General features: G+C 36.4%; 7 protein-coding genes, 3 long non-coding RNA genes, 1 other non-coding gene and 1 pseudogene across 24 annotated transcripts; 3 read left to right on the forward strand and 9 right to left on the reverse strand.

The window, feature by feature from the left end:
- Positions 1–932: 932 nt before the first annotated feature.
- On the reverse strand, positions 933–3,579 carry SHV2 (COBRA-like extracellular glycosyl-phosphatidyl inositol-anchored protein family). Its single transcript, NM_124304.4, has 2 exons — positions 2,892–3,579; positions 933–2,505 (listed from the first exon to the last, which is right to left on the reverse strand). Exons 1-2 carry the CDS (start codon positions 3,445–3,447, stop codon positions 1,070–1,072), a joined length of 1,992 nt encoding a protein of 663 aa, NP_199738.1. The 5' UTR covers positions 3,448–3,579; the 3' UTR covers positions 933–1,069.
- A 1,691-nt stretch (positions 3,580–5,270) lies between these two features.
- AT5G49280 (hydroxyproline-rich glycoprotein family protein) lies at positions 5,271–6,669 on the reverse strand. Its single transcript, NM_124305.4, has one exon. The coding sequence runs from the start codon at positions 6,377–6,379 to the stop codon at positions 5,891–5,893; it is 489 nt and encodes a 162-aa protein (NP_568708.1). The 5' UTR covers positions 6,380–6,669; the 3' UTR covers positions 5,271–5,890.
- A 1,697-nt stretch (positions 6,670–8,366) lies between these two features.
- Positions 8,367–8,717, forward strand: AT5G07355. The gene has a single exon (NR_142995.1). It is a non-coding gene; the product is annotated as an other RNA (long non-coding RNA).
- Positions 8,608–13,180, forward strand: RLP56 (receptor like protein 56; the record flags this gene model as incomplete). 9 transcript variants are annotated; one of them, NM_001344829.1, is made up of 7 exons in its annotated part: positions 8,608–9,580; positions 9,867–10,022; positions 10,166–10,240; positions 10,426–10,500; positions 10,613–10,687; positions 10,835–12,245; positions 12,328–13,180. In NM_001344829.1, 7 exons carry the CDS (start codon positions 9,202–9,204, stop codon positions 12,383–12,385), a joined length of 2,229 nt encoding a protein of 742 aa, NP_001330458.1. The 9 variants fall into 9 exon arrangements, with proteins under 9 accessions (NP_001330458.1, NP_001330456.1, NP_001330461.1 ...); NM_001344830.1 differs by having other exon boundaries at positions 8,608–8,842; positions 9,214–9,580; positions 10,835–13,180; NM_001344831.1 differs by having other exon boundaries at positions 8,608–8,842; positions 9,276–9,580; positions 10,835–13,180.
- A 494-nt stretch (positions 13,181–13,674) lies between these two features.
- Positions 13,675–14,837, reverse strand: GATA16 (GATA transcription factor 16). The gene is made up of 3 exons (NM_124307.3): positions 14,504–14,837; positions 14,260–14,409; positions 13,675–14,146 (listed from the first exon to the last, which is right to left on the reverse strand). The coding sequence occupies exons 1-3, from the start codon at positions 14,522–14,524 to the stop codon at positions 13,898–13,900; spliced, it is 420 nt and encodes a 139-aa protein (NP_199741.1). The 5' UTR covers positions 14,525–14,837; the 3' UTR covers positions 13,675–13,897.
- Positions 14,838–15,834: 997 nt separating this feature from the next.
- Positions 15,835–16,619, reverse strand: AT5G49301 (annotated as a pseudogene). Its single transcript has 3 exons — positions 16,407–16,619; positions 16,180–16,323; positions 15,835–16,098 (listed from the first exon to the last, which is right to left on the reverse strand).
- A 2-nt stretch (positions 16,620–16,621) lies between these two features.
- AT5G07365 lies at positions 16,622–16,834 on the reverse strand. Its single transcript, NR_142996.1, has one exon. It is a non-coding gene; the product is annotated as an other RNA (long non-coding RNA).
- Positions 16,759–17,132, reverse strand: AT5G07375. Its single transcript, NR_144259.1, has 2 exons — positions 16,935–17,132; positions 16,759–16,844 (listed from the first exon to the last, which is right to left on the reverse strand). It is a non-coding gene; the product is annotated as an uncharacterized misc_RNA (transcript).
- A 380-nt stretch (positions 17,133–17,512) lies between these two features.
- On the reverse strand, positions 17,513–20,629 carry AT5G49305 (importin subunit alpha). 5 transcript variants are annotated; one of them, NM_001344836.1, is made up of 10 exons: positions 20,533–20,629; positions 20,199–20,309; positions 19,688–19,889; positions 19,501–19,604; positions 19,290–19,412; positions 19,043–19,225; positions 18,808–18,962; positions 18,653–18,731; positions 18,229–18,356; positions 17,513–18,140 (listed from the first exon to the last, which is right to left on the reverse strand). In NM_001344836.1, the coding sequence occupies exons 3-10, from the start codon at positions 19,770–19,772 to the stop codon at positions 17,843–17,845; spliced, it is 1,155 nt and encodes a 384-aa protein (NP_001331293.1). In that variant the 5' UTR covers positions 19,773–19,889; positions 20,199–20,309; positions 20,533–20,629; the 3' UTR covers positions 17,513–17,842. The 5 variants fall into 5 exon arrangements, with proteins under 5 accessions (NP_001331293.1, NP_001331296.1, NP_001331295.1 ...); NM_001344840.1 differs by having other exon boundaries at positions 17,606–18,140; positions 20,399–20,629; NM_001344839.1 differs by having other exon boundaries at positions 17,606–18,140; positions 20,199–20,457; positions 20,541–20,627.
- AT5G07385 lies at positions 17,603–18,079 on the forward strand. Its single transcript, NR_142997.1, has 2 exons — positions 17,603–17,888; positions 17,951–18,079. It is a non-coding gene; the product is annotated as an other RNA (long non-coding RNA).
- Positions 20,630–20,994: 365 nt separating the features above from the next.
- On the reverse strand, positions 20,995–23,721 carry IMPA-5 (importin alpha). Its single transcript, NM_124308.2, has 10 exons — positions 23,359–23,721; positions 23,139–23,232; positions 22,946–23,037; positions 22,742–22,873; positions 22,475–22,660; positions 22,242–22,405; positions 22,077–22,155; positions 21,728–21,856; positions 21,496–21,623; positions 20,995–21,413 (listed from the first exon to the last, which is right to left on the reverse strand). Exons 1-10 carry the CDS (start codon positions 23,563–23,565, stop codon positions 21,065–21,067), a joined length of 1,560 nt encoding a protein of 519 aa, NP_199742.1. The 5' UTR covers positions 23,566–23,721; the 3' UTR covers positions 20,995–21,064.
- Positions 23,722–24,042: 321 nt separating this feature from the next.
- AT5G49320 (transmembrane protein, putative (DUF1218)) lies at positions 24,043–25,406 on the reverse strand. Its single transcript, NM_124309.4, has 3 exons — positions 25,099–25,406; positions 24,687–24,913; positions 24,043–24,513 (listed from the first exon to the last, which is right to left on the reverse strand). Exons 1-3 carry the CDS (start codon positions 25,261–25,263, stop codon positions 24,132–24,134), a joined length of 774 nt encoding a protein of 257 aa, NP_199743.1. The 5' UTR covers positions 25,264–25,406; the 3' UTR covers positions 24,043–24,131.
- Positions 25,407–26,968: the final 1,562 nt, after the last annotated feature.

Below are 26,968 nucleotides of genomic sequence, written 5' to 3' on the forward strand. Positions count from 1 at the left end.
TACCTAGCTAGAACACTATCGTCCCTAAATTACTACAGAAATTAGAAATGTTTTACCAGTAAACGATCGCGCGTTACCAATGACCAAATGAGTAATGTGTTGACTATATTTTAAATTATTTCCTGTTTATGAAAAAAATACCTGCAACTCAGTGTAGGAAAATCCAAAACTAGAAGGATTCAAACTGTTATAGCTTTATTATGATAGCTAGACCTAGATTATATATGTACTTTTAAGGAAATAGATCATTAATGAGCTTTATATAGATGCAAGGAAAGTAAAAGAGGGAAGATTACTGGAAGAACACTATAACCTTGGTAAATAATAGATTGATATCATACAATAAGTGGGAATAAGGACAGTTGTTCAAAGTGGCATCAACTCCCCAAGTTACTACATTGATGCTCATATCATAACAGCATGAATCTAAACTTGTTAGAAAAAGTTAATTACATGGATTTGTGAACTTCTCGTGAGATAATGTTTGGCTTCTATGAATGCTCTAATACTTAATTAGGTCCTTCTTGACTGCAAGCTTCGACCTCGTTACCAGTTGAAAAAAAAGGTTTGGATTATTGCATAACAAACGCAATATTCGAACGGTAACAACTATTAATCAGTAATACGGTTTTACTCGACTCGATGGTAACGATTTTTTTTTTGTTAGAGAGTTCCCTAGTGTTCATGGCATGGTTTGCTACACAGCATTGAGCATGGCGCGAGCTGATTATCTTCCTCTGATAAAGAGAATTAGATCAAATCACGTATCACCTCATGCACTTGTCGTTGTTTATATTTCGTCGGTTGCCTCCAATTGATAAAATCAGTCTTTTCAAGCCACACAAACATATGGTTTTCTGCTTTTCGTCTGCCAAGTAAGTGCATAGAAAAACTTGAAAGTTTATTCTCTACATTTTTGTGTTCAAAATTTTGTGGTATTAAAAGACAAAACAAAAATCTAGAATATTGCATGGTTTTACAAACAACTGCAGAGTAAAGATCAATTTTATTTTACAAAACAAATTAATCAATCAACAAAACAGAGTATAATAAAACCCTAGTAAAAAGCTTATAATAGAACCATAAACGCCGCAACATAAAACGTTATAAAGGACAAAACCGTGATAGCCCCATTTCGTCTGCCACCACTAGCCATCGGAAGCAGATCAGGAAGCAAACATTCCTCACCGTTAAATATCACTTTCGCCGGAAACCCGTCACGTTCCGCCACATTAATCCCCGGCGTGAGTTTCTTGCTGAACTGTATCACGGATTGTTGTTTACCAGGAATCCTAATATTCTTCTTCTTTGGATCTTTTTCATCAGCCTCCGCCACAAGATAATCTAGACCCGGAAGACCTTCCATGAAGATGGTGTTGTTTACACCTCCGTCCACGCTAAGGAGACTCGCGTTAAACGAGTAGGCTTTCTCGAACCCTAGAAGCGCCGGTTTCTTCATCTGAACCGCAAGGAACCAGTTGGGAAAATCTATCTCTCCCCAGTTGAAAATCGTGATCCTCACTGTCCAACCACCTCTATAATCCGACGCCATGTGCCAGTTAATCGATACACCGCAATTGTCCCCACACGGCATTGGATTAGGTAGGGTTTTGTGTTTGAGTGCGTTCCAAGCAAGCGTTAGAGCGGTTCTGTTTTCGAAAGGTAAGAGAAGAGCGTCTGGAGGGATGAGAAGAGACGGAGTTTCTGCACTGCATGTGCGTCGCGTTTCGGAAACGCAACCACAAGCGCAAGTGTTACAAGGGATGATAGAGTCGTTGAAGAAAGCAGAGAAGGAGACACAACATTTTGGTATCTCGGTTTTGGCTTGCGTGATGTTGCATACGATCTGCCAACTGGCGAAAGATGATTTGTTGGTCGGCATACCACTCGGATCCGGATAAAAAGTCGGGGTTACCCGAACGGGTGGCCCGCACGAGTAATCCGGGTTTAGCGTCCCTTTAATCCTCCAGTTCTGCGGTGGGAAAAGCGCGGATCGGTTGAAATCAGGAGGCATTTTGGCAACTTGCATCGTGAAGACGGAGACTGATTTGGAAGGGTCCATGATACGTGGTAAGATGGTACCGTTTCTGCAGCAAGAAGGAATATTTCCTAAAGTAGAGTCATCTTTTTTGGTTGGAGGCAAGTCTATGATGATTGGTCTTCTTTCACATGTGAGAACGTCAGCGAAATCTAGACCAGTGTAGATTAGGGACTGAGGACCAAAGATGCATTTTGTGGCGTCCACGACCGTTGGATATGCGCCTTGCATTTTTTGTATGAACTCGTCTCGCATCCAATCGAAACTAAGCTCCCAATGGTCAAGCCTGCCTAGCGGGTTGTGGTTTTCCATGGTTACTTCAGTTAGGTAGTTCTGGTCGTAGGCTCGGATCACGTCGTACATTATGGTCAAGTCTCCGGGTTGTCGTGGGAGGAATTTGGTGGTGATTGTTGTGTTGACTATAATGCTCGCGTCTCGTATGCAGCACGTCGTTAGTTCTCTTTTGCCTAATGGACACAAAATTAGTTAAGACTAACATTAATATTTTCACTTCAAATTTTACTGCATCTCCGTAAAAAATAAAGTTACATGTATGTGTATTTTGTTTCCTAAAATATTGTATTCATATAATATCAGAATTAGGAAAAATATCTACAAAGTATTTATAAACTTTGTTATTTGAAAGTCCACTTTTTGTTTACACTAGTTAACACTTTTGATTAACTAGTAAAGATCTTCAAAAAAACGAGTTTTTAAATCAGTTAAATCCGTAAACCTATAAAAGCAATTAGAGTGTCTGACCTCTAATCAAGTTTTGAACATTAGCAATTACCATATAAAATGTTTTTAAAAAATAAAAATAAAAAAGTAAAAAATTGATTGGAATGATTACTTTGAAGAGTAGGCACAGGACAGAGCCAACCCTCGTTAACAAGCGATATGTTGGATGGCAAAGGAACCGCCGGAGGAGCCACCATGAACTGAGTCCCGACAAGCTCAATCTCAGCCGTCATTTGCTTCAAGTCTCCGGCCGTTTGAATAGCCGTTTTGAGGTCGGAGACAGGATAGCCACCGAAGATGGTACCATTTCCTACCAAAGCAGGAAGCTCTGTCCCGTTGACTATTAACGCATCTGTGGCGGAAATAAGGATTTCGTTGTGTTGGAATCCAACAAACACTCTCCATTCTTTTAACTCTTCACGGCCATTGTTTAGAACCGTAAGAACTGACTCGAACCGATAAGGCTGATCGGCTGTGTCGTTCGGAGGGATCTTGCGACCGAGTATGAAATCATAAGAGAGAAATATTCCGTTGCAAAGATCTGATGGAGAAATCGGGGCCGGTGCCGGTGCCGGAACCATGATTGTCGGAGGAAGCTGAGACATAGACGGTGGAGTAACGGTGAATAAGAGTAACACTCCGAAGAATATCGGAAGGAGAACGCCCATTGTGTCTTTCTCCAGAGAAAGTTAAGTTTACTTGGAGAAAGAACCCAAATGGTTTTTGTTTTGTTTATTTGAAACAAATAGTGTAACGCGAGTCTATAATCATAGGAGGTTATGGTAAAACGTTGTATGATACTAGGATGCACGTCGAGAGGTTTTGAGTTTAGAACTCGTGCCACGCACGTTGGTGGGTCGATTATGAAGTAGGGAATGTAATAATAGAGTCGTGGACGCAAATTAAAATTATTAGTTTTCACATCATCGGCATGACACGATCATTCCAACAATATGCCAACATATATATTTCTAAGAGATTTAAGATATTATGGTCAGTCCCGGCCCAAACTCGTAAAACCTGTATATTTTTGAATTTGGTTTGATCATGCTCGATTTTCTTGGACTTATATTTTAAAGTATGATCCAGCCGATAACAGCTACAAGGTAAGCCTGTATTGTTTCAGTTTTTTTTTTTTTTTAATTAACAAAAACTGTTTTTAAGATTCAACAATGATATATATCTTTTACTTTTAAAAATCCACATTAGTCTAAACGTAAATTTGAATGTAAAGAAATTGAATACAAATTCAACCTATACTTCCTATTTTCATTAATGATATATATTTTCATACGCTTTGAAGTTATCCTAAAAGCCAACCAAAATTTAACAATATATAAATAACAAAATGGTTAAGTTAAGATTGAAAACATGTAGTCTTGCATCAAACAAAACTAAATGTTTCATAGTATGAGAAGGCCGAATCGAATCCGATCAGATTAAGAAAAAAAAAAAAAAACTATAACGTTTCATAGTATTTTGAACACGTTTAACTTGGAAAGCGCCACTTTTTCAGATCTGAATGTAGTTGGACTTTGGCCCTATATGACATGTAGCTATGTTGTACAGCATGGAGAATAACAGTGATTGATCTAGTGACCTTATATTTGATCACAGCGGTGCAATGAGCATATGTAGTCGGCCAACTTTTCTCACTAAGCTCATGTTAATTTTAGAAGGTCTAGAGATGCAATTTTTTTTTGGCAATGCACATCTTGCACTAGGTCAACGACAGCACTGTTTAGAAAGAGATGGATGGGTATGAGATCTCAAAGATATCTTTCTTTGATTCACCATACATATCGTTTTTAAGAACCTTTCCGTACTATATATATCCTAGAAGGATCATAATTTGATGTCCATCTCATTTTTTAGTTGAAGGTAATAAAGAAGGTATCTATAGGGAACAAAACGTGACCCAAGTCCGAAGACCGGGTTTTCAATAGAGGGCCGGATATGCTTAGTCGTATAGTATATCTTAGAAAACTGACTATGATCCTGAATAATTTTTCCTTCAAAAAATTCAATAATGAATGGCCCGAATCTTTTTAATGCTGATAGCCTTCAAATTCTCAGGCCGTTGTAGTCCCATGTTTCAGCTTGATCAAATAAACTAACCCTCTAACCGAAACAGAGTGTCAGCAACATTTTACCATTATCGTCTCCTAAACTAAAGACCAACATTCAACAATACACTGTATACTATATAGTAAATGTAATCAATTATTGTAGAGAGTGGTAGAGACAGACCATTGATCTTTTGTCCCACTCCCTCAACAACTTTTTTGGGTTAATTGCCACTACCTCAATAATATACTATCTATATTTTGGGTATTCGTATTTTAATACTCTCTAGGTATTTACGGCTTATCTTAAGGTCAACAATAAAGTTCACGTATTTATAAATTTCCACCGTATCAGCTAAACAAAGGCGAATTTTTTTTTCTTAGCTATACATAATTTAGCGTGTTGGGAAAACAGAGAGATATGTGTTGGAGCAAAGCTGGCGATAAAATTGTCTTGCATGTGTATTTTGAATTTTCCAACGGTGCGAATTCATAATAATTGAAGAAAAGAAAGATATTCTGCTTTAACGACAATCACATGTTAATTATAAACTAATACTATGGATTAAGAAGAGTAAAATATACTACTAGCCGTGAATTTAGCTGATTAATAGATTACATAACTAATTATTTACTGTATTGTTTGACCAATTTCCATTAGTCGTGACACGACATGCAGAATTAGTTGATTAACGAATAATGAGATAAGAAATTGTAGTTTCAGCGCAAATTAAACCCAACCGACAAAATAGTGTTAAATTGAACTAATTGAGTGTAAACCACTAAAAGAGTACATAGAAAGTAACAATTCTTTATTTTTGAAATCTGAATAACGAGTAATTAATATGTTAATAATCAAGAACAATTAAATACAAATTGTCAACAACAAAAGAAAAAGTTAAAACAGATCGAAGAAAGTAAAAGATCCAACATCATTTAGTTTCCATGATCAAAGAAATCTAAAGATTTATAGATCTACGGATCTGCCACATTATTTCGACTTTTTCTTCGTCATTTTCCCGGCGAATTTTCCGACTATTTTCCGTCACACTAAACAGAGAAAGACAGCAAAAAGAGCAAAAATAATAGAGTAAGAACTCATAAACCGATCTGAGCCAGAACCTGGTGGTGGAGTATGATAGTAAAACGGGAAATAAGGGACGATCGGATTCGGCGGAGGCGGCGTAGGATAGTTTCCTGAATACGGCGGAGGATAGTAATAACCTTGACCACCGCCACCGTATGGTGGAGGGTATTTACTGCCTCCACCGGACTGAGAAGGAGGAGGGTAATAGTAAGAGCTACCGCCACCGGAGCTTGGAGGAGAAGGAGGGGGAGGACATGCGGTTGTGGGGGTTGACGGTGGTGGAGGAGAAGGTGGCGGAGGAGATGATTGGACAGGACTACATGGATTGTCGCATGAAGAACACATTGTACAAGAAACAACCTCGTCTTTTGATGTCACTGTCGGTGTCACTGACACTAGCAGCATAACAACAAGTGTAGACAAAGTGTATAAATGGTTTGTTTCCATTGTCAGAAACTGGATTTAGAAACTTAATTTTGTGCGAAGAATATACAGAGGAAGTAGATGAGAGAGCAGAGGAGGGAGAAAGAGTAGGAGTGGGAAAGAAGAAGAAGAAGAAGAAGAAGAAGCACGTTCAGAGGAGGAGTGTTCTTCTTTTTATCGATGGCTTTTACAAATAATTTATAAATAAATATTTTCAGCATAAAAAAGGTGTTTTAATAAAGAAACAATTAGTAAAAGTTCGGTGGAGTGTATTAAGAATTTATCTGATTCTTATAAAATAGAGTTTACTGGAGATTAATTATTGGAGATTCTTGGGATATTATATTTATCAATAGTTTTGTGTGTGAAAATTATAATTATCCATTGCAGATACAAAATTATTGTAATTTTTGTGGTGCATGATTTTATTTATTCAAAGCATGATTTTAGTAGTCGAGGACGTAGAATTTTTTGGTAAATAATTTTAATTTAGAAATCACAGTGTTTTAAGAAAAGAAATGAATAGAATGCAAGAAAAAGTTGACGCGGACACGTTAACCTTTTTAACCAAAGGTCTTGTAATAAAGCACCGGAAATACGCGGATGTCGGGGGCAAAGACGTCACGTAATCTCTTGAAATGTAGAAATTACGATGATACCTCTAGTCCCGTGGCGACCTCGTGGCGGCTGCGTCGACGAGCCAAGTAGGGTTGGGGAAATAAAAGAGAATCTTCAACAAAAGTCATTATAGTGGGGCTTGACTCTTTTGCAAGCTTTCACACGTGGACGTAATTCATTGGTTTTTTGTTTTATGACGTGGTAGCTTTAGAAGAGTAGACGTGAAGATGACGGAAGTCCCCTACTTAAGCGATTAGTGTGAAGTAGCGTTTTTTCTCATCAACAACTTCTTTCGTTTCGACAATAAAAACATATGAGAAATTTCGTTGAGTAGCAAACAAAAGCAAAAACATTCCTCCATATATAAGACAAACAAGAAAAGTTCAAAGCTCTACTAATTAGCGTTGTGACTTCAAATGTATAACATCAAGTTTAAATTAGCTCTAGGTTTAACCATGGTATGATCAGTTTTATCCAGTCTAGACAATATGCAAGTAGAATATCAAGTTATGTGGTATTTTTTTCCAAACAAATTTCATTATTAACATTAAAAAGTATTTATTTAAAAAAAAAAAAAGAACATTAAAAAGTAGGCAATTTTACGAAGCATTTAAAACATCGGATCGTCATGATTATAAATGGCGTAAAATTGGGTTACGTTTTTCTTATTTCATAATCAAATTAATAAAATTGGGTCACTGTATCAGCAGTGAGAGACTTGGAACATACCACATGTTCGGATGTTATGTCCCGTATTGAGATGTCATATTTTCATAGCAAAAGAATATGTGAACATTGTGGAAGAGAAACTAAGTCACGAAACCTAGTGGATAGGTGTTGAGCACATATTTTTTGCATTCTATAAGAACTCATTTTATCAAAAATATCATAATCGAAGTAAAATGATACCGCTAAAACGACTGATTTAGTTAAAAAAGAACAAGAAAAAAAAAAAAAAAATGTTTCCTGTTTGTCTTAATCTTTTAGGTACTTAAAATAAGATGATACCAATCACAAAATCTGAGCAAGCTTAGACTCTTAGTTTATAATCAAACTGAACAGGCGATTGAAGATGATCACACCATGCTTATGGTGATCTCATGATTAAAGTTACTCTGCTTTTTAAAAGATAAATATTTTGCTTGCTTTTCTGACTCAAATCAATTGTTAATGCTAAAACATTTTCATGTTAACAAAGAAGAAAAAAAAAACTGGAAAGTCATACAAAATCTTAAACTAATCTCTAAAGTTTGCAAAGTATGTGAATTTTGCAATGGCTAAAGAGAAGATGCGTTGCAGCGTTGGGTTGAGAATTGAACTCTGGCTTAATTAGATTCAAAATAGCAATTCACCATCCTACTAGTTATTCGTTTCGTTTAAAGACAACTTTTATATTTCATTTGATTGTTGAGGAACAAAAGTTGGTTATATAAGTGAGAACTTTTTGCTTTTTGGGTTTCAATTGAATAAAAACAAAAAGTTGTCGTCGATCTGTGAAATTCAATTTATATCTATAGAGAGCATTTCTTCTATTTATTGGGCCAGTTCTTAGTGGCCCAATAACAAAAAGCCCAATAACCCTATTGGAGAACTGTATTACTCTACAGTCATGAGAAACACCGCTCAATTCATCACCGGAATTAACAAAAAGAGTTTGAAATTCAGAATTGTCATCTTTTGTTTCGATCGGATTCCTTATTCGTGTATCTTCTCCGATTCGATGGGAATTGGCTCTCATGGCAATGGTAATCAAGAGGTTTCGCGTTAATCAAAAGGAGTGAAACGATGGCGTTTTGTATTTGGTGTTTAAGCAACTTCAGTTCTTACCGTTTTGAGTGTTGATCATTTGTTTGGCAGAGAACTTAAAAGGTTAGATCTTTCTTCTGAAATGATTTCATTATTAATTGTCTGCTTGTACTTGAATCATGTTAATTATGACTGAGCTTTTCTTCTTGAGGATGAGGAAATCGTAATGGCTAATGCATACAATTTGTCTACTAAAGATTAGTTGAAGTTGATAATGCTAAGCACGCCACAAGTATATGTCATTATCATATGAATGTTTTGTCACAGAAGATATTGACTTCGTATAATATATATTTTCTAATGCAACTTGGTAATATTCAATGTCAACCAGTAGTCGTAGTCCTTGTATATATCTGGACAACATCAAACTTTTGCAATGTTTTTGAATCTCTGATTGCTATTTATCTTTTGGGCTCAAACCAATGGAAGGAAAGGTGTTCTCTGGTCAAAAACTGATCTTGGTGATGTTACTGTTGGGACATCTACATGGTTTCAGCAGCTGTATTGAGAAAGAAAGGAAAGCTTTGTTGGAGCTCAAGAAATTCGTCATGTCAAGGTGCGAAGAATGCGAGTATGACTCTGTTCTCCCTACTTGGACTAATGACACAAAGAGCGATTGCTGTCAGTGGGAGAATATTAAGTGCAATCGTACAAGCAGGCGTCTTACGGGACTTTCCCTTTACACATCGTACTACTTAGAGATTTCTCTTCTAAACCTTTCTTTGCTGCATCCTTTTGAAGAGGTTCGAAGTCTGGACTTATCAAACTCCAGATTAAACGGATTGGTTGATGACGTGGAAGGTATAACATCATGCTTTTCCCAATGTCTCTTTCTTACCTATTATGGTCTCCATTTGGAAACATTTTTCCCTGCAATAAAAAAGGTTTGAATTATAGATTCGTGTAAGTTGATACCGTTTAGAACTATGCCATGAAGAACAAAATTACTGAATTCTGAAGTGTCTGTACAGTTTTAAATTCTCATAATTCTATATTGACATGTAGATTAGACTCAGACTGTAATGGAACTTATCATAGTTATTAGAGTTTTCGTATACTTTGTTAACAAGAATTTATTTTCTTGCAGGTTATAAAAGCCTAAGGAGATTAAGAAACCTGCAGATTCTGAATTTCTCTTCAAATGAATTCAACAACAGCATCTTTCCCTTTCTTAATGCTGCTACATCACTTACAACTCTTTCTCTTCGGCGTAACAATATGTATGGCCCTATTCCCCTTAAAGGTATGTTTCTCCTTCTAGTACACCTACTTATTGCTGATGTATCATTGGTTAGATTGTTTGATTTTTATGTAGTATATATACGCTACAATTTGCTGTCTCTTTATTTTCTTATCAGTCTACTATTCTCTTGGACTCCCTTTCAGAACTTAAAAACTTGACAAACTTGGAACTGCTGGATCTAAGTGGAAACAGAATTGATGGTTCCATGCCTGTAAGAGGTATCATTTACGTCACTGGTGACTGTCCATATAAAATATGTCTGTTTCTTTTCTAGAGTAGAACTTTAACACATTTAACCCTCTACATAGTTATTGAAATTATTTATGCCATCTTTAAGAACATCATATCCATATTAATTGTAGTAGGTGCCTAATTTGCTTTTGGTTTCTTTGTTTTGTGGCAGAGTTTCCTTACTTAAAGAAGCTGAAAGCTTTAGATCTAAGTTCTAATGGAATTTATAGCTCAATGGAATGGCAAGGCAAGTTTGCTCAAGTTTAACGTTATTTTTTATTTTACTAAGAATGGATGTGAATCCCTTTTCCCAAGATCATTTTTCAAGGTATATCCTTTATGTCTTTACGTTATTTCAGGATTAAAGAATTTGACTAACTTGGAAGTCCTGAGTCTTGGTTATAATTATTTCGACGGGCCTATACCAATAGAAGGTGATCTGTCTTTGCTTCACCTCCAAGATTATCAATATGGGCATCATAACTTTTACTCTGAAAAGTGTCTCATGAATTCTCGAGAGGAATACAACTACTCTTATTATTCTCATCATCTTGTTGTTCTCCAAACTTTCTTTTTCGCAGTGTTTTGTGAAATGAAGAATTTGCAGGAGCTTGATCTGAGAGGAATTAATTTTGTAGGTCAGCTTCCTCTTTGTTTTGGTAACTTGAACAAGCTACGGTTTCTTGACCTCTCATCAAACCAATTAACTGGAAATATACCACCCAGTTTCAGTAGCCTCGAGTCCCTCGAATATCTATCATTGTCAGATAATAGCTTTGAAGGCTTTTTCTCGCTCAATCCACTTACCAACCTCACAAAGCTCAAGGTGTTCATATTTTCATCAAAAGATGATATGGTACAAGTAAAGATTGAAAGTACTTGGCAGCCATTATTTCAACTAAGTGTTCTTGTACTACGACTTTGCAGCTTGGAGAAAATCCCTAACTTTCTCATGTACCAGAAGAACTTGCATGTCGTTGATCTATCTGGCAATAGAATATCTGGAATCATTCCTACATGGCTTTTGGAGAATAATCCAGAACTTGAAGTCCTACAGTTGAAGAATAACTCATTCACCATCTTTCAGATGCCTACATCAGTGCATAATTTGCAGGTTTTGGATTTTTCAGAAAATAATATTGGTGGACTGTTCCCTGATAATTTTGGTCGTGTGCTTCCGAATCTGGTACATATGAATGGCTCCAATAATGGGTTCCAAGGGAATTTCCCATCCTCCATGGGTGAAATGTATAATATTTCATTCCTGGACCTGTCTTATAACAATTTATCAGGGGAGTTACCTCAAAGTTTTGTCTCAAGTTGTTTTTCATTAAGCATCCTGCAGCTGTCTCACAACAAATTTAGCGGCCATTTTCTTCCAAGACAAACAAACTTCACTTCATTGATCGTGCTGAGAATCAATAACAACTTATTTACTGGGAAGATCGGAGTTGGTTTGCTTACCTTGGTTGATTTGTGTATACTTGACATGTCCAACAATTTCTTAGAAGGTGAGCTACCACCTTTGCTTCTGGTATTTGAATATCTTAATTTTCTGGACCTCTCTGGAAATCTATTATCTGGAGCCTTACCATCACATGTTAGTTTGGATAATGTTTTGTTCCTACACAACAACAACTTCACAGGGCCAATTCCGGACACATTTTTGGGAAGCATCCAGATACTTGATCTACGGAACAATAAACTCTCTGGGAATATACCGCAGTTTGTAGATACCCAAGACATCAGTTTTCTTTTGTTGAGGGGGAACAGTTTAACGGGATATATTCCAAGTACGCTTTGTGAATTCAGCAAGATGAGACTTTTAGATCTTTCTGATAACAAGCTCAATGGCTTCATACCTTCATGTTTCAATAATTTATCATTTGGACTGGCGAGAAAAGAGGAGATTACTAACTACTATGTTGCAGTTGCATTGGAGAGCTTTTACTTGGGATTCTACAAATCCACATTTGTGGTTGAGAATTTCAGGTTAGACTACAGTAACTATTTTGAAATTGATGTAAAATTCGCAACCAAGCAAAGGTATGATTCTTATATAGGAGCATTTCAGTTCAGCGAAGGAACACTTAATTCTATGTATGGCTTGGATCTGTCAAGCAATGAATTAAGTGGTGTTATCCCAGCAGAGCTTGGAGATCTCTTCAAACTAAGAGCCCTGAATTTGTCTCACAATTTCTTGTCGAGTCATATACCGGATAGCTTCTCTAAATTGCAGGACATTGAGAGCCTTGATCTTTCTTATAACATGTTACAAGGAAGCATTCCTCACCAGTTAACCAACCTCACTTCTCTTGCTATCTTCAACGTCTCTTACAACAATTTATCAGGCATCATTCCCCAAGGAAAGCAATTTAACACCTTCGACGAGAACAGCTACTTAGGAAATCCTCTTCTCTGTGGACCGCCAACCGATACAAGCTGTGAAACTAAGAAGAACTCAGAGGAAAATGCCAATGGAGGAGAAGAAGATGACAAAGAAGTTGCTATTGACATGTTGGTCTTCTATTGGAGTACTGCTGGAACTTATGTGACTGCATTGATAGGTATTCTTGTACTTATGTGTGTTGATTGTTCTTGGCGTCGAGCATGGCTCCGCCTTGTCGATGCTTTCATTGCCTCTGCGAAAAGTAAGTTGGCTTAAAACCATTTCAGCACAGTTCTTACGTCTTCCTTATCAAGCAAAACAGGCTTCAATCCTCTGTCTTTTTTTGTAAGTATATATGTGCTTTGGATTTTACTTGCTGTGACAGAGGAATGTAAGTTGATGCAGGTTCTCTGTTTCAAAAGATTCGTCTATGTATGGTTAATGATCAAATCATTGATAATAAGGTTAAAAAATCTGGTTTAGTTAGTTAAGTGATATTGGTATAAATGGCAATTGGACTTGATTTAAAGGAAAAAAGATAAACATTTTTCATGCGGGCAGAGACCAAGATCTGTGTTACCTAACTAAAGGACATGTATTATTAATGACTATGGTTTTAATGTTGACATAATTATAATGCTAGTCTCATTGTGTACAAAAATGATTATTCCCTACTTCTAGAATTGTTTGATGCCCACGGAACTAATGAATTTTTTTTAAAAAAACTCCACTGTTAAATTACCAAATACGATTGAAGAGTCAATCAATCCTTAAAATGGCAGCAGAATTAAAGTAGAACATTACAATCTGATGTTGAAAAAGAAAACTAAAAAATAACAATTTGACGAAATTTAAACCATTTTTCAATTTAAAGTTAAGTTATATAATTATTTTTTTGACTTGACAAAGATTGTGCTTAACAGATAGGCAAGTCACATTCCTGTCGCAATAAAGACAAAATCTCAGCACAGAACAATTATTTAAAAATTAAATAAAAAACTAGTAATAACCACCGATTTTTTTTTTTTTTTTCATTCATCTTCTTACAATTTCCAAAACGTTTTTGATTACCACCAAATCTCACATCATCGAGATACCCAAAATTCATAGGTGTAAAAAAAGAGTAGAAAATGATTGAAAGAACACAAAAACCAAACAATTACCAAAAAGTACACATTTAGTTTGTTGTTGTTGTTAGTCATCATCATTGCTCTCCAAACCCTAATCATGGTAAGATCCAGAAGAAAAAAAAGCACTAAGCGTAAACAGAGCCATAAGAAAGAGCCATGAGTAACACAGCGGCTTGTTCTTCTTCACCAAGCTTCTGTCGTTGCTTCTCCACCGTTGATCTCTTCCTTATCCCCAAATCCATCAAACTCTGTTTTAACGATTCACCAAATTTACGGTTTCCGCCGCCAGAACTCGATTTCTTTAATTTCTTATTATCTTCTGTTCCTCCTCTTCTCTTCTTTCTGTTTCTGATCCCACACGCGTTACACAACGACTACACAGAACCAAAACCAAAACATATCAGAATCAGAGATCAGAGACAAGATCAAATGATCAACCTCGATTTTTTCCCCAAAATCAGAGTGAAATTAGGGTTTATGTATGAACCTTTGGACCAACAGGACCACCACGCCAAAGAGGAGTTTTACTGGTTCCACAATCAGCACAAGTCTTCTTCTTGTCGTTAACACTAGTGTTGTTCTGTTCGATCATATCTTCAGCTCTTGTTTTCATGGTTTCTGAATCAACCAATAAGACCTGAAACAAACACAGAAGAGCGATCAGCTTATTATTAGATCATCGTCGTCAGAATCAAAAAATAGAGATCAGAAGAGAAGCAAATCATTTTTACCTTTTCACTGTGATCTAGCATTCTGTTAGATCGTCAATTGAAATGGACTTTTGAGGATGTGGTTGAAGTTTGGCGCCGCGATCGGGAAAACAGAGATCAAGGAAAGGATCAGAATCAATCTGGTTACTAGGGTTTAGAGAAGATCACGTTTCTTCGCAAATTCACATGCAGAGGACTTGGAAAGAGTGAAGAAGAGTGTCAGCGAGGAAGAGAGGGTTTTCAAAGGGTCGAACCGACAGAGACAATGATCCAAAGAAAAACCAAACGCGATTATAAATTGGTTCAGAATTAAACCCTAGGATTTGGTCTTTAAATGACGAAACTGCCCTTTTATTCGTCCCCATTATCAGAAGAAGCCACCCGCCAAAATATGGAATTTTTGAGGAAAATGTGTATTTTCGCTTATTGTCTGATTTGGTGAAAAGAAAAAGGGCGCCACTTTGACCATTGTTTGATCAGATACGGTAAAGAGTAAGGTTTCTTCGAATGGTCAATGATGATGATTCACATGTATTTGATCGTAGCCGTTCGTTAACGATCTCTACAAATTTAACGGTTCTTTTCTTCCGTGTGGATTTAAGGATTTTTTTTTTTTTTTTTTTTTTGGAGTGTACAGCACTAGACAATCATATAAATCTCACAGATAAAAAATGTCATAATTCAATTCTTTTTGTGTAGATCAGATTGCAAAGTAAGCAAAATCACAAATTTTTTTTATGTTGGGTGTATGTAAATTTTAAATATAGATGCATTTTGGTTATATCCTAAGTAGAAGATCCACTGGGAAACCAAAATTAGTGAAATTTTAGATACTAAAGATAGATGGATTATAAAGAGGAAGAAACAAACAAAGAGAGTGGTAGGGGTTAAGCCATGTAGACTACTACTAGATAGAATTCAGACCATATATTATTGGTTTATTCTGCATAGTTCCAAAATAAGAGAGTGTGCTTGTGTGTAATGTTGACTCAACAATTTCCTGGTCAAAGTGACAATACTCGAAATAAGTTTTAATATTAAAGGCATATCTTTTAATGTAGAAAAACATAAGATTTTGCTCTCTTTTTTTGGACAGCGTAAATTTATTTTGTAATTGATTGAGTAGAAAGAAAGGGACTTCTTGGTCTCCCATGGAACCACATTGAGTTTGACCCTTCATAGCAAGCTTTTGGTTACATGTCGGAGGCTTTTTTTTACTTTATAGTCTCTATTCTCTAATATCAGATTGTGTAGTTTTGAGTTTACTTTTCAACTGAAGTTGAATCCCTCCAACAGGAACTGCAACTTAGTTCTCTCACAGCTGCAAAACCAGATCAAAGCCAGATCTCAACATCCTCTACACGCCAGTTTGTCTCCAGAATCTTCAAAGCCTTCTTGTAGATCTCCACGCTTTCGTGTTCTTGCAGGTTCTCAATCTTTTTGACTCCTTTCGCATCTTCAATCAGTTGGCGATAACAGTTGACGTCTCCTGTGTTATTTGCCGCCTCTCCGGCTTTTAAAATGTTTTCCAACCCATCAAGACACACTGAGATGATCATTACATCTGGACATACCAAGAGATCACATAGAAGTTTTGTGCAACCCTGCTCCACCAAGTATCTGAACCACACCAGTATATGGAGATTGTGATTTAGTGATCAATAAAAAGCTATATCAAATAGAGAGAAGACAGGGATGTACTTGATTTGATTAGGAGAACTACCCACGGTGGCATTTCAAAATGCCCATGCAGCTTCTTTCTTTACGTCAAATTAAGCATGTTGAGCCAGATTGACCAACGGTGGAATCAAATTTGCATCAATAACCGACTGTTATCATCGGTACAAGAAAGACAACTAGAAAACAATTAGTGATAGCAACATAAGGGTAAATTTGTATATGTTCTGCAACAAAAGCTTCTCACCTGAAGTTGTTCTGTAAAGCCTGCAGTGATGCTTGAAATTGTTGAGAAAATTTCTATCTTTATGTATTTCTCATAGTCTCGAGTAAACAGGTTGGCAAGAATGGGTAAAACACCACAATTGATCACAATCTAAAGAATATGTTCAAAGAGGTTTATTCAGAGCACTTCGTTGTTTGGTTACAAAATCTAATCGCAACATTGTAAACAAGGAACATATAACAAAGCAAGCACTCCATCCTCTCTACTAAAAGCGGTATAGTGATATAAACATTATGATAAACATAGATTTTGACAGTTTTTTTAACTTGATAAAGGATAACTCCACAAGGTGGCAACGTAGGTGGAATATGATTACATACTTGGCTCTGGTGATTATATTGTCTAGCTATAGTCCCAATGTTATGAAGTACAGGAGCAAGCACATCTGGGGAAGGGCGTCTGCAAAAGAAGAAAATTGTCAGTCTTCAGTATCTAAACCAAACTTGCACAAAGGGTTAAATATGTGTATATATTATGAGAAGTACTAACTGGAGAACTTCAACTAATTTTGGGTCAAAACCAGCTTCAATCACACTTTGGATAACAGCTTCTGAACCATCACACAGATAGGAAATTGCCAAGCAAACATATCTCAAGACTTCTTCAAGTATGTTTGCAGAATCTTCAAAGCCTTCTTGTCTACTTCATAGCTTCCGTGTTGTTGCAGGTTCTGAATCTTTTCTATCCCTTTGATCAGAGAACTTTACACGAGTGGCCAGTCTCCATTTCTCAAAACATCCAAGAAAGAAAGATTGTAAGTTACAGAAAGAAGCACGTTTCTCAAAACATCCAAGAAAGAAGCATGTTGCTCTTTTTGAACCTAAACGGTAGCCATTTCTTTCAATGAAACACAACTGCATGATTAGGACAAATTCCTCAGATAACTAGCAAGAAGCTGGACCGGAGACAAGATCTTAATCTTTAATACATGTGATTAAGACTCACGATTGGTCCTAATCTCTTGATTAACATTTACGTTCAGGTACATAGCCTATTGCTAGCTGCCGATTCCTTAAGTGTATGCAGCTGAGTTTTTTGAATACAAGACATATATTACAACTTACTACGTCTAATGATCAAGACATTTCTAAAACCTAGTCACAAATATGCCAAATCTCGAGATCAAACTTCATCTATATGAGAGTGAATAAACAAACATATACCCAAATGTCCTAGAGAGATTATATTATCAACTTGGAAAGATGAATAGTAATCAAAAGTTTCATCCATGTCAAGAATACCGATGCCCCTACTGTGTAATCCATCACTTGTGCTAGCTTTAGGTTGAATACATGTGAAGGTGGCAAAAAAATCCTACTCTAAGTCTCAAAACTTCACAAAACAAAACTGTAGTTGAATCCTCCAACAGGAACTGGAACTGAAAGACAAGATCATCATCACCTTGGAGGCTTTTGTGTCTTCTCATCATCCTCTACATCCCAGTATGTCTCCAGAATATTCAAAGCCTTATCGTAGATCTCATTCCTTTCGTGTTTTAGCAGGTTCTTAATCTTTTTCACCCCTTCCGCGGCATCAATCAGTTGGCGATAATAGTTCACGTCTCCTCTGTTCTTTTCCGACTCTCCGGCCTTCAAAATGTTTTTCAACCCATACAGACACAGTTTGATGATCATTATATCTGGACATACCAGGAGATCACATAGAAGTTTTGTGCAACCCTGCTGCACCAAGTATCTGAATCACACCAATATATGGAGATTGTTACTTGATGATCAATCAAAACGCATGAAAAAAGTGATAAAGAGAGAAGACAGGGATGTACTTGATTTGATTAGGCGAACCACCTACGGTGGCCCTTAAAATTACCCGTACAGCTTCTCTCTTTATGTCCAATTCAGCATTTAGAGCCAGATTGACCGACGATGGAATCAAATTTGCATCAATAAGCAACTGTTATCATCATTGCAAGAAATACAAATAGAAAACAATAAGTGATACCACAATTGATTACAGCCTAAAGAATATGTTCAAAAAGGTTTATTCAGAGTCTACGTACTTTGTTGTTTGGTTACAAAATCTAATCATAACATTGTAAACAAGGGACATATAACAAAGTAAGCACTGCATCCCTTCTACTAAACATTCTATAGACATTGTGATAAACATAAGCTTTCGACAGATTTATCGTTTTTGATAAACGATTACTCCACAAGATGGACAACATAAGTGGAACATGAATTACATACTTGGCTCTGGTGATTATTTCCAGTAACTAGAGTCCCAATGGTACGAAGTTCAGGAGCAGATAAAACTGGGGAAGGGCGTCTGAAAAAAGAAAAAACTGTCAGCCTTCAGTATCCAAACATGTCAGATGTCACAAAGGATTTTGAGAAATACTAACCGGAGAACGCTAACTAGTTTTGGGACAAAACCAGCTTGAATCACACGTTGGATTCCATCTACTGAACCATAACACAGATGCGAAATTGCCAAGCAAACATATCTCAAGATTTCTTTATCACTTGAATTAAGATGTATTTCAAGTGCAGGCTTCACCTGTTAATCAATGCTTCATATGTTGAAAGTATTGGACGCATACAAATAGAGGAAACAGAGAGAGAGAGAATTAAGAAGACCTCGTTGAAGGTAGACGGAGGCATGCCACGACACAAGAAAGCCAAAGTCCGAATGGCAGCTCTGAGCATCGGCAAGTTAGTATCCTTGTACAGCCTAATCAGCAGTGGCGTCAATGCCCCACATTGAAGAACATAGTCACGGTGTATTGGATGATAAGCAACATTACCCAGTGCCAATATAGCCTGCAAGAATAATGTCAAAACTCATATCATTCATACTTATCTACTACATAGGTACAATCTTTACCTGTCCACGGACATTATCTGTCGAAGAAGCAAGAAGCGTGACTAAGATTGGAACAACCTTGTGATCAACTACCACATCCGGTTTAAAAGCAGCAATGATTGCTAGACCGCGAGCTGCTTCAAACTAGAAAAGACCATTGAATATATCACAATCAAAGATTACACTGATCATCGTAAAAAACAATTTGATGGGTTCTTTTTTTTCTTCTAACTTGAAGCTTAGGGAATTCTTCATTGTGAAGAAGGAAAACGAAACGAGCAACAATTCCAGATCGTATTAGATCTTTTGTACCAAGAGGCAAGTTTCTTTGCATTCCTGGACAGATATAAGAGCACAAAACTTAAAGAAATGTTAAAAGATGAAATCTTTCAGATCGAAACAGAGGAAGTTTTATTTACCATCTGATAGAATCCTGTTGATCTTGATAGCTGAATCAAGCTGTATCAAAGGATCTTTTGAATAAAGGCCATTGGCTAAACTCATAGCTGCTGAAACTTTGTGTGAGATCGTTTAGAGGAAGCTTGGGTCTTAAGCAACGTGGGTTTTCTCTCTTCTTTGACCTATCCAGAGAAATTTGCAAAACTTGAAGAGAAATCTGAGCTGAAATGTGAAAGAGGCAAAGAAATTTTGCAATTCAGTGCAAGAATGCAAACAAGAATGGAGCGAAAATAACAGATGAATTTACTACGACAATATCGTTATCAGAACCGGCTTGTTTGGTTTGATTTAATTTCGACTGAAACCGGTTCAGTTCAACCAAATTGATTCAGTTTGGTTTTGGGTTTAAATCCGGTTTAATAAAACCCAAATTTCAACATGTTAGGCGTGTTGGTTAGGATCATCGGATCATTGCCAATCTCGAATTACCCCCCAAATCGGAGTGAAATTAGGGTTTATATGTCTAATCACCTTAGCACCACCATGACGAAGACCACGATCAGCACAATTCTTCTTGTGGTTTCTCTGTTCGATCATAACTTGAGCTCTTGCTTTCATGGTTTCTGAATTGACCAAGAAGATCTGAAACAAACACAGAAGCAGATCATCATCATTTCCAACAGTTCATCTTCGATCACCCGAATCAGAATCAGATCATTTTATCTTCTCACTGTGGTCTAGCATTCTCTATTTTCAATCCAGATGAATTGTTTAGGGTTTTTGATCGAAGCTTAAGAAAAAATAGCAGAGACGAGAATGAAGAAGAGTTAACAACGAGCGAAGAAATAATAAAGCATCTCTGCACCTTCTTACTTGAGCTTGTTATCGAATTCATCTAAATTCTCAAAGTGGCGACCAAATTCGATGATTCAATTTCTCCATGGAAACGAAACACAAAGTGGTTTCGGAATATATGGGCCTTTTACGTTATACCAAAGCCCATAGCATAAGAGCCCATCCATTTCGAAAGAAAAAAAAAAAAACAAATCCGTCCCGCGTCAAAAAAACTGAATCCATCTTTAAAGTTTGACCGTTAGTTCGGTAAACAAATAATTTAACCCTTTCTTAATTTTGACCGTTAGTTCGGTAAATTTGAGTAAAATTTTTTCCTAAAAGACAAAACAATGTGGATTCCAACAGGAAGTGGAACTTGGTTCTCTAACAGGAAGTGGAACTTGATTCCAATATGATGAGTAGCTGTTAGAGAACCAAGTTCCACTTCCTGTTGGAATCCACATTGTTTTGTCTTTTAGGACCATCATATTATGTGCATGCTTTTGGTTCAATATGACAGCTATTTCTTTACATCAAAATCTAATATCAGATTATGTGGGATCTTAACGAGAAAAATCAAACTGGAATTCCGGATGAGAACAACCATCACCACCTTCATCTTCCTCTTCAACTAACCTTCCATCTTCCTCTACAAGCCCGTATGTTTGCAGAATCTTCACAGCCTTCTCGTAGATCTCATTGTTGCCATGGTGCTGCAAGTTCTCAATCTTTTCTAGCCCTTCTGCATCTTCAATCATTTGAGAGTAACAGTTCACGTCTCTTAGGTTCTTGTCCACCTCTCCAGCAATCAAAATCATTTCCAGTCCACCTAGAGACACTAAGATGATTCTTAGATCTGGACAAACCAGGATGTCACATAAAGCTTTTATGCAATTCTGCTCCACCAAGTATCTGATACACACCAATGGATATTGTGAATATAGATGATCAATAAGCATGAAAAAAGTGATAAAGAAAGAAGACAGGGATGTACTTGATTTGATTAGGAGAACCACCCACGGAAGCATTTGAAATTGCCCATATAGCTTCTTTCTTTATGTCAAATTCAGCATGTTGTGCCAGATTGACCAACGATGGAATCAAATTTGCATCAATAACCGACTGTTATCATCATCAATGCAAGAAAGACAAATAGAAAATATTTAGTGATAGCAACGTAAATTGTTCAAGTTCTGCAACAGTAACAATCACAAACTCATGCTCACCTGAATTTGTTCTTCTAAACCGGCAGTGATGTTTGAAATCGTCCAGCAAGCTTCCCTCCTTATGCCTCTCATATGGTTTTGAGTAAGCAGGTCAGCAAGAACGGGTAAAACACCACAATTGATCACACACTGAAAAATAAGTTCAAAGAGTTATTTGGTTACAAAATCTAATCTCAACACAGTACTCAAGCAACATATAAATGAAGTGTTCTCCAGGATATAATCATCCAAGATACAGGATTACAAATTAAGCTTTTGATAGTGCTATTGCTTTGAAAAACAATAAATTCACACGGTGTACAAGAGACGTGTTCTTGAAGGCTCCATCAAAGGAATATGAATTACATACGTGAGTCTGCTGACTATTTCCAGAAACTATATTCCCAATGCAACGAAGTGCAGGAACAAGTACAACTGGAGAAGCGTGTCTGCAAAAGAAAAAAATGGCGAGCCTTCATTATCCAAACATGTATCAAACGGTTAAATTTTTTAATATTTGGAGAGAAGTACTAACTGGAGAAGTTCAACTAGTCTTGGGACAACACCCGCCTCGATCACACTTTGGATATTTTCATTTGAAGCATCAGACAGATTCGAAAGCGCCCAGCAAGCATCTATCAAGACTTGTTCATCATCCGAATAAACAAGTCTTTTAAGTACAGGGAGAACATGTTTCACCTATAAATCATGTTTCATAAGTTTAAGTATTGCACCTATAAAACTGAGGAAATAGAGAAGTAAGAATACCAGGTCAAAGGGTGGTGAAGGCTTGCCACGGAAGAAGTTTGATAAAGTCCAAGTCGCATTTCTAAGTATCGACAATGTAGCATGGTTATTCAGCTGATGCAACAGTGGAATAAATGCCCCAGAGTTAAGAACAAAGTCACGGCACTGTATTGAATCACCAGCAACATTACCCAGTCCCCATATAGCCTGCAAATTAAGTGTAACATCAAACTCTTCAAAATTTGAACTCACATATTTAACCATTCATACTCAGAAGAAGCACTATACCTGCTCACGGACATCATCATCAGGGGAAGCAAGAAGCTGAACAAAGAGTGGCACAACACCGTGATCAATCACTACCTTGGTATGCTCAGATGCGCCAGAAGCAATGTTTGTTAAAGCCCAAGCAGCCTCAAACTATAAAAAAGATCAAAGAATTCAGAACCAAAGATTACACTAATCATCAAAGATGGGAACTTTAAGTCTAACCTGAAGCTTAGGGTTATCATCCTTCTTAAGAAACTCTACAAAACGTGGCACAACTCCAGATTTTATCACATTATCAGTAGGTGGACTTCTATCTGAACAATATATAAAACCACAAGACTTTAAGAAACCATTCAAGTAAATATAAGTTCGTATCTTTTTCAACTCAAGATCAAAGAAAAGTAAAGAGTTTTACCGAATGATAGAACCACCCTGAACCGAGTTGTGTACTCAAGCTGCAATGAAGGATCATCCGAGAAAACCCCAGTGATCATATTCGCTATCTCCAACTACAACCATCACCAGAGAGGATCTAATTTAATTACCCAATTCGAAAGCATTCGAGTATAATGATAAAGGTCGTATCTTTCAAAACCTAGGTTTCACTAATCCAAAACCAAAGATCAAACTTTTACCAAACTCTCAAAGGGGTCGTTGGAAATCAACTTGTAATCAGGAGGCAAAACTTTTACACGACGTTTCTTCATCAAATTTTCGTTGCGTTTACTCTTGCGAATCTCGACTAAAAAGTCTTCTCTTCTTCTGCGTCCTTCTTCCGCATCTACAGAGACTTTGTAACGGATTCGACGGATCTCTGTCTTCGTGCTCGGTCGCAAGGACATAGCTTTCTCGATTCTTCGACCTCTCTAAATCAATTCACAAAATCGAAGCGAAACCCTAGAAATTTGAACTGAATGGGATTTGCAAAGTGAAGAAGAGAATGCAAGAGTGGTGAAGATGAAGAAGAAGCGACAACAGTTTCAATTTGAAGAAGCGGGAGGGTTTTCTAATTATCGTTTTTAATTGTTAACCGTATTTATACAGTAGATTGAATCATAAATCATTGATAATCTAAATTTAAGATAAAGTTTACAATCATATTATTAAGAGCTCCAAATTGAAATAATTAGTCAATAATTATTATAAGCTAAAATACTTGAATCTAAACCGAACTAAACCGTGAAGTTGGTTTAGTTACTCGTTACCGACGATAAAAAGAACCATATTTGCAGAGTTTACTCGTTAGATGTGTAGTGTTTTCTCCGGCGAAGGAAAACCTACTTTTCCGGTAAAGTTCATGTATTGATTGGAAAAAGTAGGTTTTGGTTTGTGATTTTGAATTGCTTATGTAAGAAGTAAAAACATTGTTTTTTCTCATATGATTATGTTAACTACTATACATTGTACACTATACTATATGTGCAAGTTGCTTTAAAGAAACAAGATATTCCAAAGACGTCGATTCATCTCTAACAGTAGCAAGACCTTCTCGAGCAACCGTAGCCATCCGATTTGTAGGCGATCTTGGAGGAGATGCATAAAGAACTGATGCCTCGATGATCTCTCTATGTGTGTTTTCAAGATCCTTAGAGATTCGATGTGCTTGAAGAGCGGTTAGGTAAAGTCCCGTGGCTAGAAAGACGGTTATAAGTGAGAACACTCCGGCCGCTGAAAACAAGCCTTGCCGGATTACTAGACAACTAGGTTTTGGTTTAGACCAGTTCTTTAGATGTCCTGATTCCACACTAAGTGCAACCAACAGTAGAACCTCTCCAACACCAAAGCAAACCCTTATAGGAACAAAAAAGAATAATATAATCACAAAATTATCATTAACTTAAGCTATGGTCAGTAACATAAATATGTCATTTCACGATTGCTTATAGTTAGGATTTTTTTATTTTTATTTTATTTTTTATAACTACATGACATTAATTCGTTGCGTTAGAATAAGTCTACGTACCATGTTGAGACGAAGAAGAAGGCAGCTTGAAAAGTGAGCCTCTTCGCAGGAACAGAGTCAGGATCCCACTCAACCAGAACCAGAGACGGCGATGTGGTGACTGCGATAAGTAAGTACATGTGGAAGCCCACCATCGCCACCGCTAGTCCCACAAACGCAATCGCACCACACAACAACGGCGTTTTCCCGCTACCATTATACACGCATGTTTTGCTTCCCCATGTCGCCTATTGCAAATGATTGACAACATATTAATGGCAATGATATAACTTATACTAAATACTATTATAATCGAACGATATGGTAATTAATATAAAACATGAATCAATATAGATTTCTGATTTATTTTGAAAATATAAATGATGAAAACATATGAGAGAAAGTTTATATACATCCCTGTATAGTAATGTACCTGAGATCTTGTGGCTTCGGCATAGAGGCAGAGAACAAAGCAGGAGAGGCCAAAGATTATTGTCAAAACAGCGATGAAAATACCGGTTTTGCTGCTGAGATCTGTGGTTTTAGGGTTTGGAACAAGATCTTGATGGGTCACAGCTCGCACTCTTGTTCTCGACATGTCTCTCGTCAATTTCTAATAGATAGGAATCGAAGTTACATGTTTTGAGAGTTATTATACTTTGATTTGTTTTACATATATGAGAGGCATTGAAAGTGGGAAGAAAAGAATAAACTGGAGTATATTTGATAAATAAATGAAAAAGGAGAGGAGGATAGAAGAATTGCTTCAGCCAAAGGTTGCTTAAAGGCCAAGATTCGCAGGTTCTCTTTCGGATGTCTTTTTAGAAATACTATACTGTTTTCGTATAGTGTCTATTAAACGATGATGTGTAAAATATATAATGTGACGAGAGTTCGTTAATGGAGTTAGTTGGATGATTCTTTTCATATATTACACGTGTATAAGAACATTCTTTTCTTCTTTTTATTTTGTGTTCATACAAAGAACATCGTACCTTTTATTATCTTGAAAGTAAATAAAGATAAAGATAAAAAGATAAGGTGATGAACTTTGTTCGTGAGTCGTGAGTGACTGAGTGTTGTCTTATTTCTATATACTATTTATTAGCATAATCATGTGAGGGCGTGTAATTTTTAATAGGAAGCCAAAAGCCTTCCACACCCCACCATAAATAACCAATAGAGAAGCGGTTTCTGATACTCCATTTCAAAAGCAAAGACATATAGTGACAGAAAAAACGAGCTCGTGTCACTGATATCTTTAGCTTCGAATTGGATCAACACTACTTGTCAAGTTGTCATCACCTTAATGTTAGTGTCTCGCCGATGTTGTGTTTGCCGTTGTGATAGTATATATTTTTATTGTTGCCGACACTGGTCGCATCGGTTTTGAAAAGAACATGGTTGTGTATTAAGTACTCATCACTCATGTGGTATTTTCATGACAAAGTTTGTGATGTCGTCACTCGTCGTAAGAATTTTGAATTTAATGTACCTAAATTGTGCTATATGAGTTATGAAAGTTGAGGTTACCATCGCCAAAGCTCGAAATTATGATGTGAAAATATTGGGTTTAAAATTTTACTTATACTCAAAGTCCATGGTATAAGCACCTTAAGGCATATATAGATTAGGATCTTTGACAAAAAAAAAAAAAAAAAAAAAAAAAAAGCCATGAACTAGGATCCAAAATTTGTATGGACATTGAAATTTTGATTTTTTAAAACAAAATTGATATATATAAAAAAAAATTAAATAGAGTAAAAACTGTTGATCTCCCCCAATAGATTTGCATTAGTTAGTTTTTTTTATTTTGAACTTTTAACTCCTACCAGATTATTAAAGTAGTATTTTATTTAGATAATTTTTTATAGTTATGATATATGTTTTTTGGTTGTTTATGATTTATTTATGATATATGAGTTTCAATAACTTTTTTTTTAATCAAAGTTTCAATAACATTAAAAAGAGGGGAAACGTTATAACATGAATAGAGCCTTCAATAACGTTGGATCGTCCATGGTGCTATTGAAGTTCTTTGGTCCGAATATCTATATATATTTTTTTTCTTAGAGACAATTCTCGAGGATGACAGAAAAAAAAAAGAAAAAAGAAAAAAAAAAAAAATCTCTCGGATCCATCACGCAAGTATCAAAGTGAATCTATAAAATAGGTTTATCTTTATATATTTCATTCTGTCTATTTTTGTTCCTATTTATTCATATTTATATTTTTAATGATATTTTTTTTTCTTCTTTAACTCGTTAAATCTAATATATAAAGCCTCTAAAAAAAATAGTTTC

Source organism: Arabidopsis thaliana, chromosome 5 (genome assembly GCF_000001735.4).
Source record: "Arabidopsis thaliana chromosome 5, partial sequence".
Lineage (NCBI taxonomy): Eukaryota > Viridiplantae > Streptophyta > Magnoliopsida > Brassicales > Brassicaceae > Arabidopsis > Arabidopsis thaliana.

Bases quoted from the DNA above. Each gene is read 5' to 3' on its own strand.
- SHV2 (NM_124304.4), bottom strand. From the start codon at position 3,447: ATGGGCGTTCTCCTTCCGATATTCTTCGGAGTGTTACTCTTATTCACC. The intron at 2,506-2,891 runs GTAATCATTCCA...TGTGTCCATTAG, and splicing joins TCCTGTGCCTACTCTTCAAA to GCAAAAGAGAACTAACGACG.
- AT5G49280 (NM_124305.4), bottom strand. From the start codon at position 6,379: ATGGAAACAAACCATTTATACACTTTGTCTACACTTGTTGTTATGCTG.
- GATA16 (NM_124307.3), bottom strand. From the start codon at position 14,524: ATGCTAGATCACAGTGAAAAG. The intron at 14,410-14,503 runs GTAAAAATGATT...TGTTTGTTTCAG, and splicing joins TGCTAGATCACAGTGAAAAG to GTCTTATTGGTTGATTCAGA. The intron at 14,147-14,259 runs GTTCATACATAA...GGTTCTGTGTAG, and splicing joins GTGGTCCTGTTGGTCCAAAG to TCGTTGTGTAACGCGTGTGG.
- AT5G49305 (NM_001344836.1), bottom strand. From the start codon at position 19,772: ATGAGTTTAGCCAATGGCCTTTATTCAAAAGATCCTTTGATACAGCTT. The intron at 19,605-19,687 runs GTAAATAAAACT...ATATCTGTCCAG, and splicing joins CAACAGGATTCTATCAGATG to GAATGCAAAGAAACTTGCCT. The intron at 19,226-19,289 runs GTAAAGATTGTA...TTATTCTTGCAG, and splicing joins CAGATAATGTCCGTGGACAG to GCTATATTGGCACTGGGTAA.
- IMPA-5 (NM_124308.2), bottom strand. From the start codon at position 23,565: ATGTCCTTGCGACCGAGCACGAAGACAGAGATCCGTCGAATCCGTTAC. The intron at 23,233-23,358 runs GTAAAAGTTTGA...TGATGGTTGTAG, and splicing joins ACGACCCCTTTGAGAGTTTG to TTGGAGATAGCGAATATGAT. The intron at 22,156-22,241 runs GTTAGTACTTCT...TTTCTTTTGCAG, and splicing joins AGACTAGTTGAACTTCTCCA to ACACGCTTCTCCAGTTGTAC.
- AT5G49320 (NM_124309.4), bottom strand. From the start codon at position 25,263: ATGTCGAGAACAAGAGTGCGAGCTGTGACCCATCAAGATCTTGTTCCA. The intron at 24,914-25,098 runs GTACATTACTAT...CATTTGCAATAG, and splicing joins CCGAAGCCACAAGATCTCAG to GCGACATGGGGAAGCAAAAC. The intron at 24,514-24,686 runs GTACGTAGACTT...TGTTCCTATAAG, and splicing joins TTCTTCTTCGTCTCAACATG to GGTTTGCTTTGGTGTTGGAG.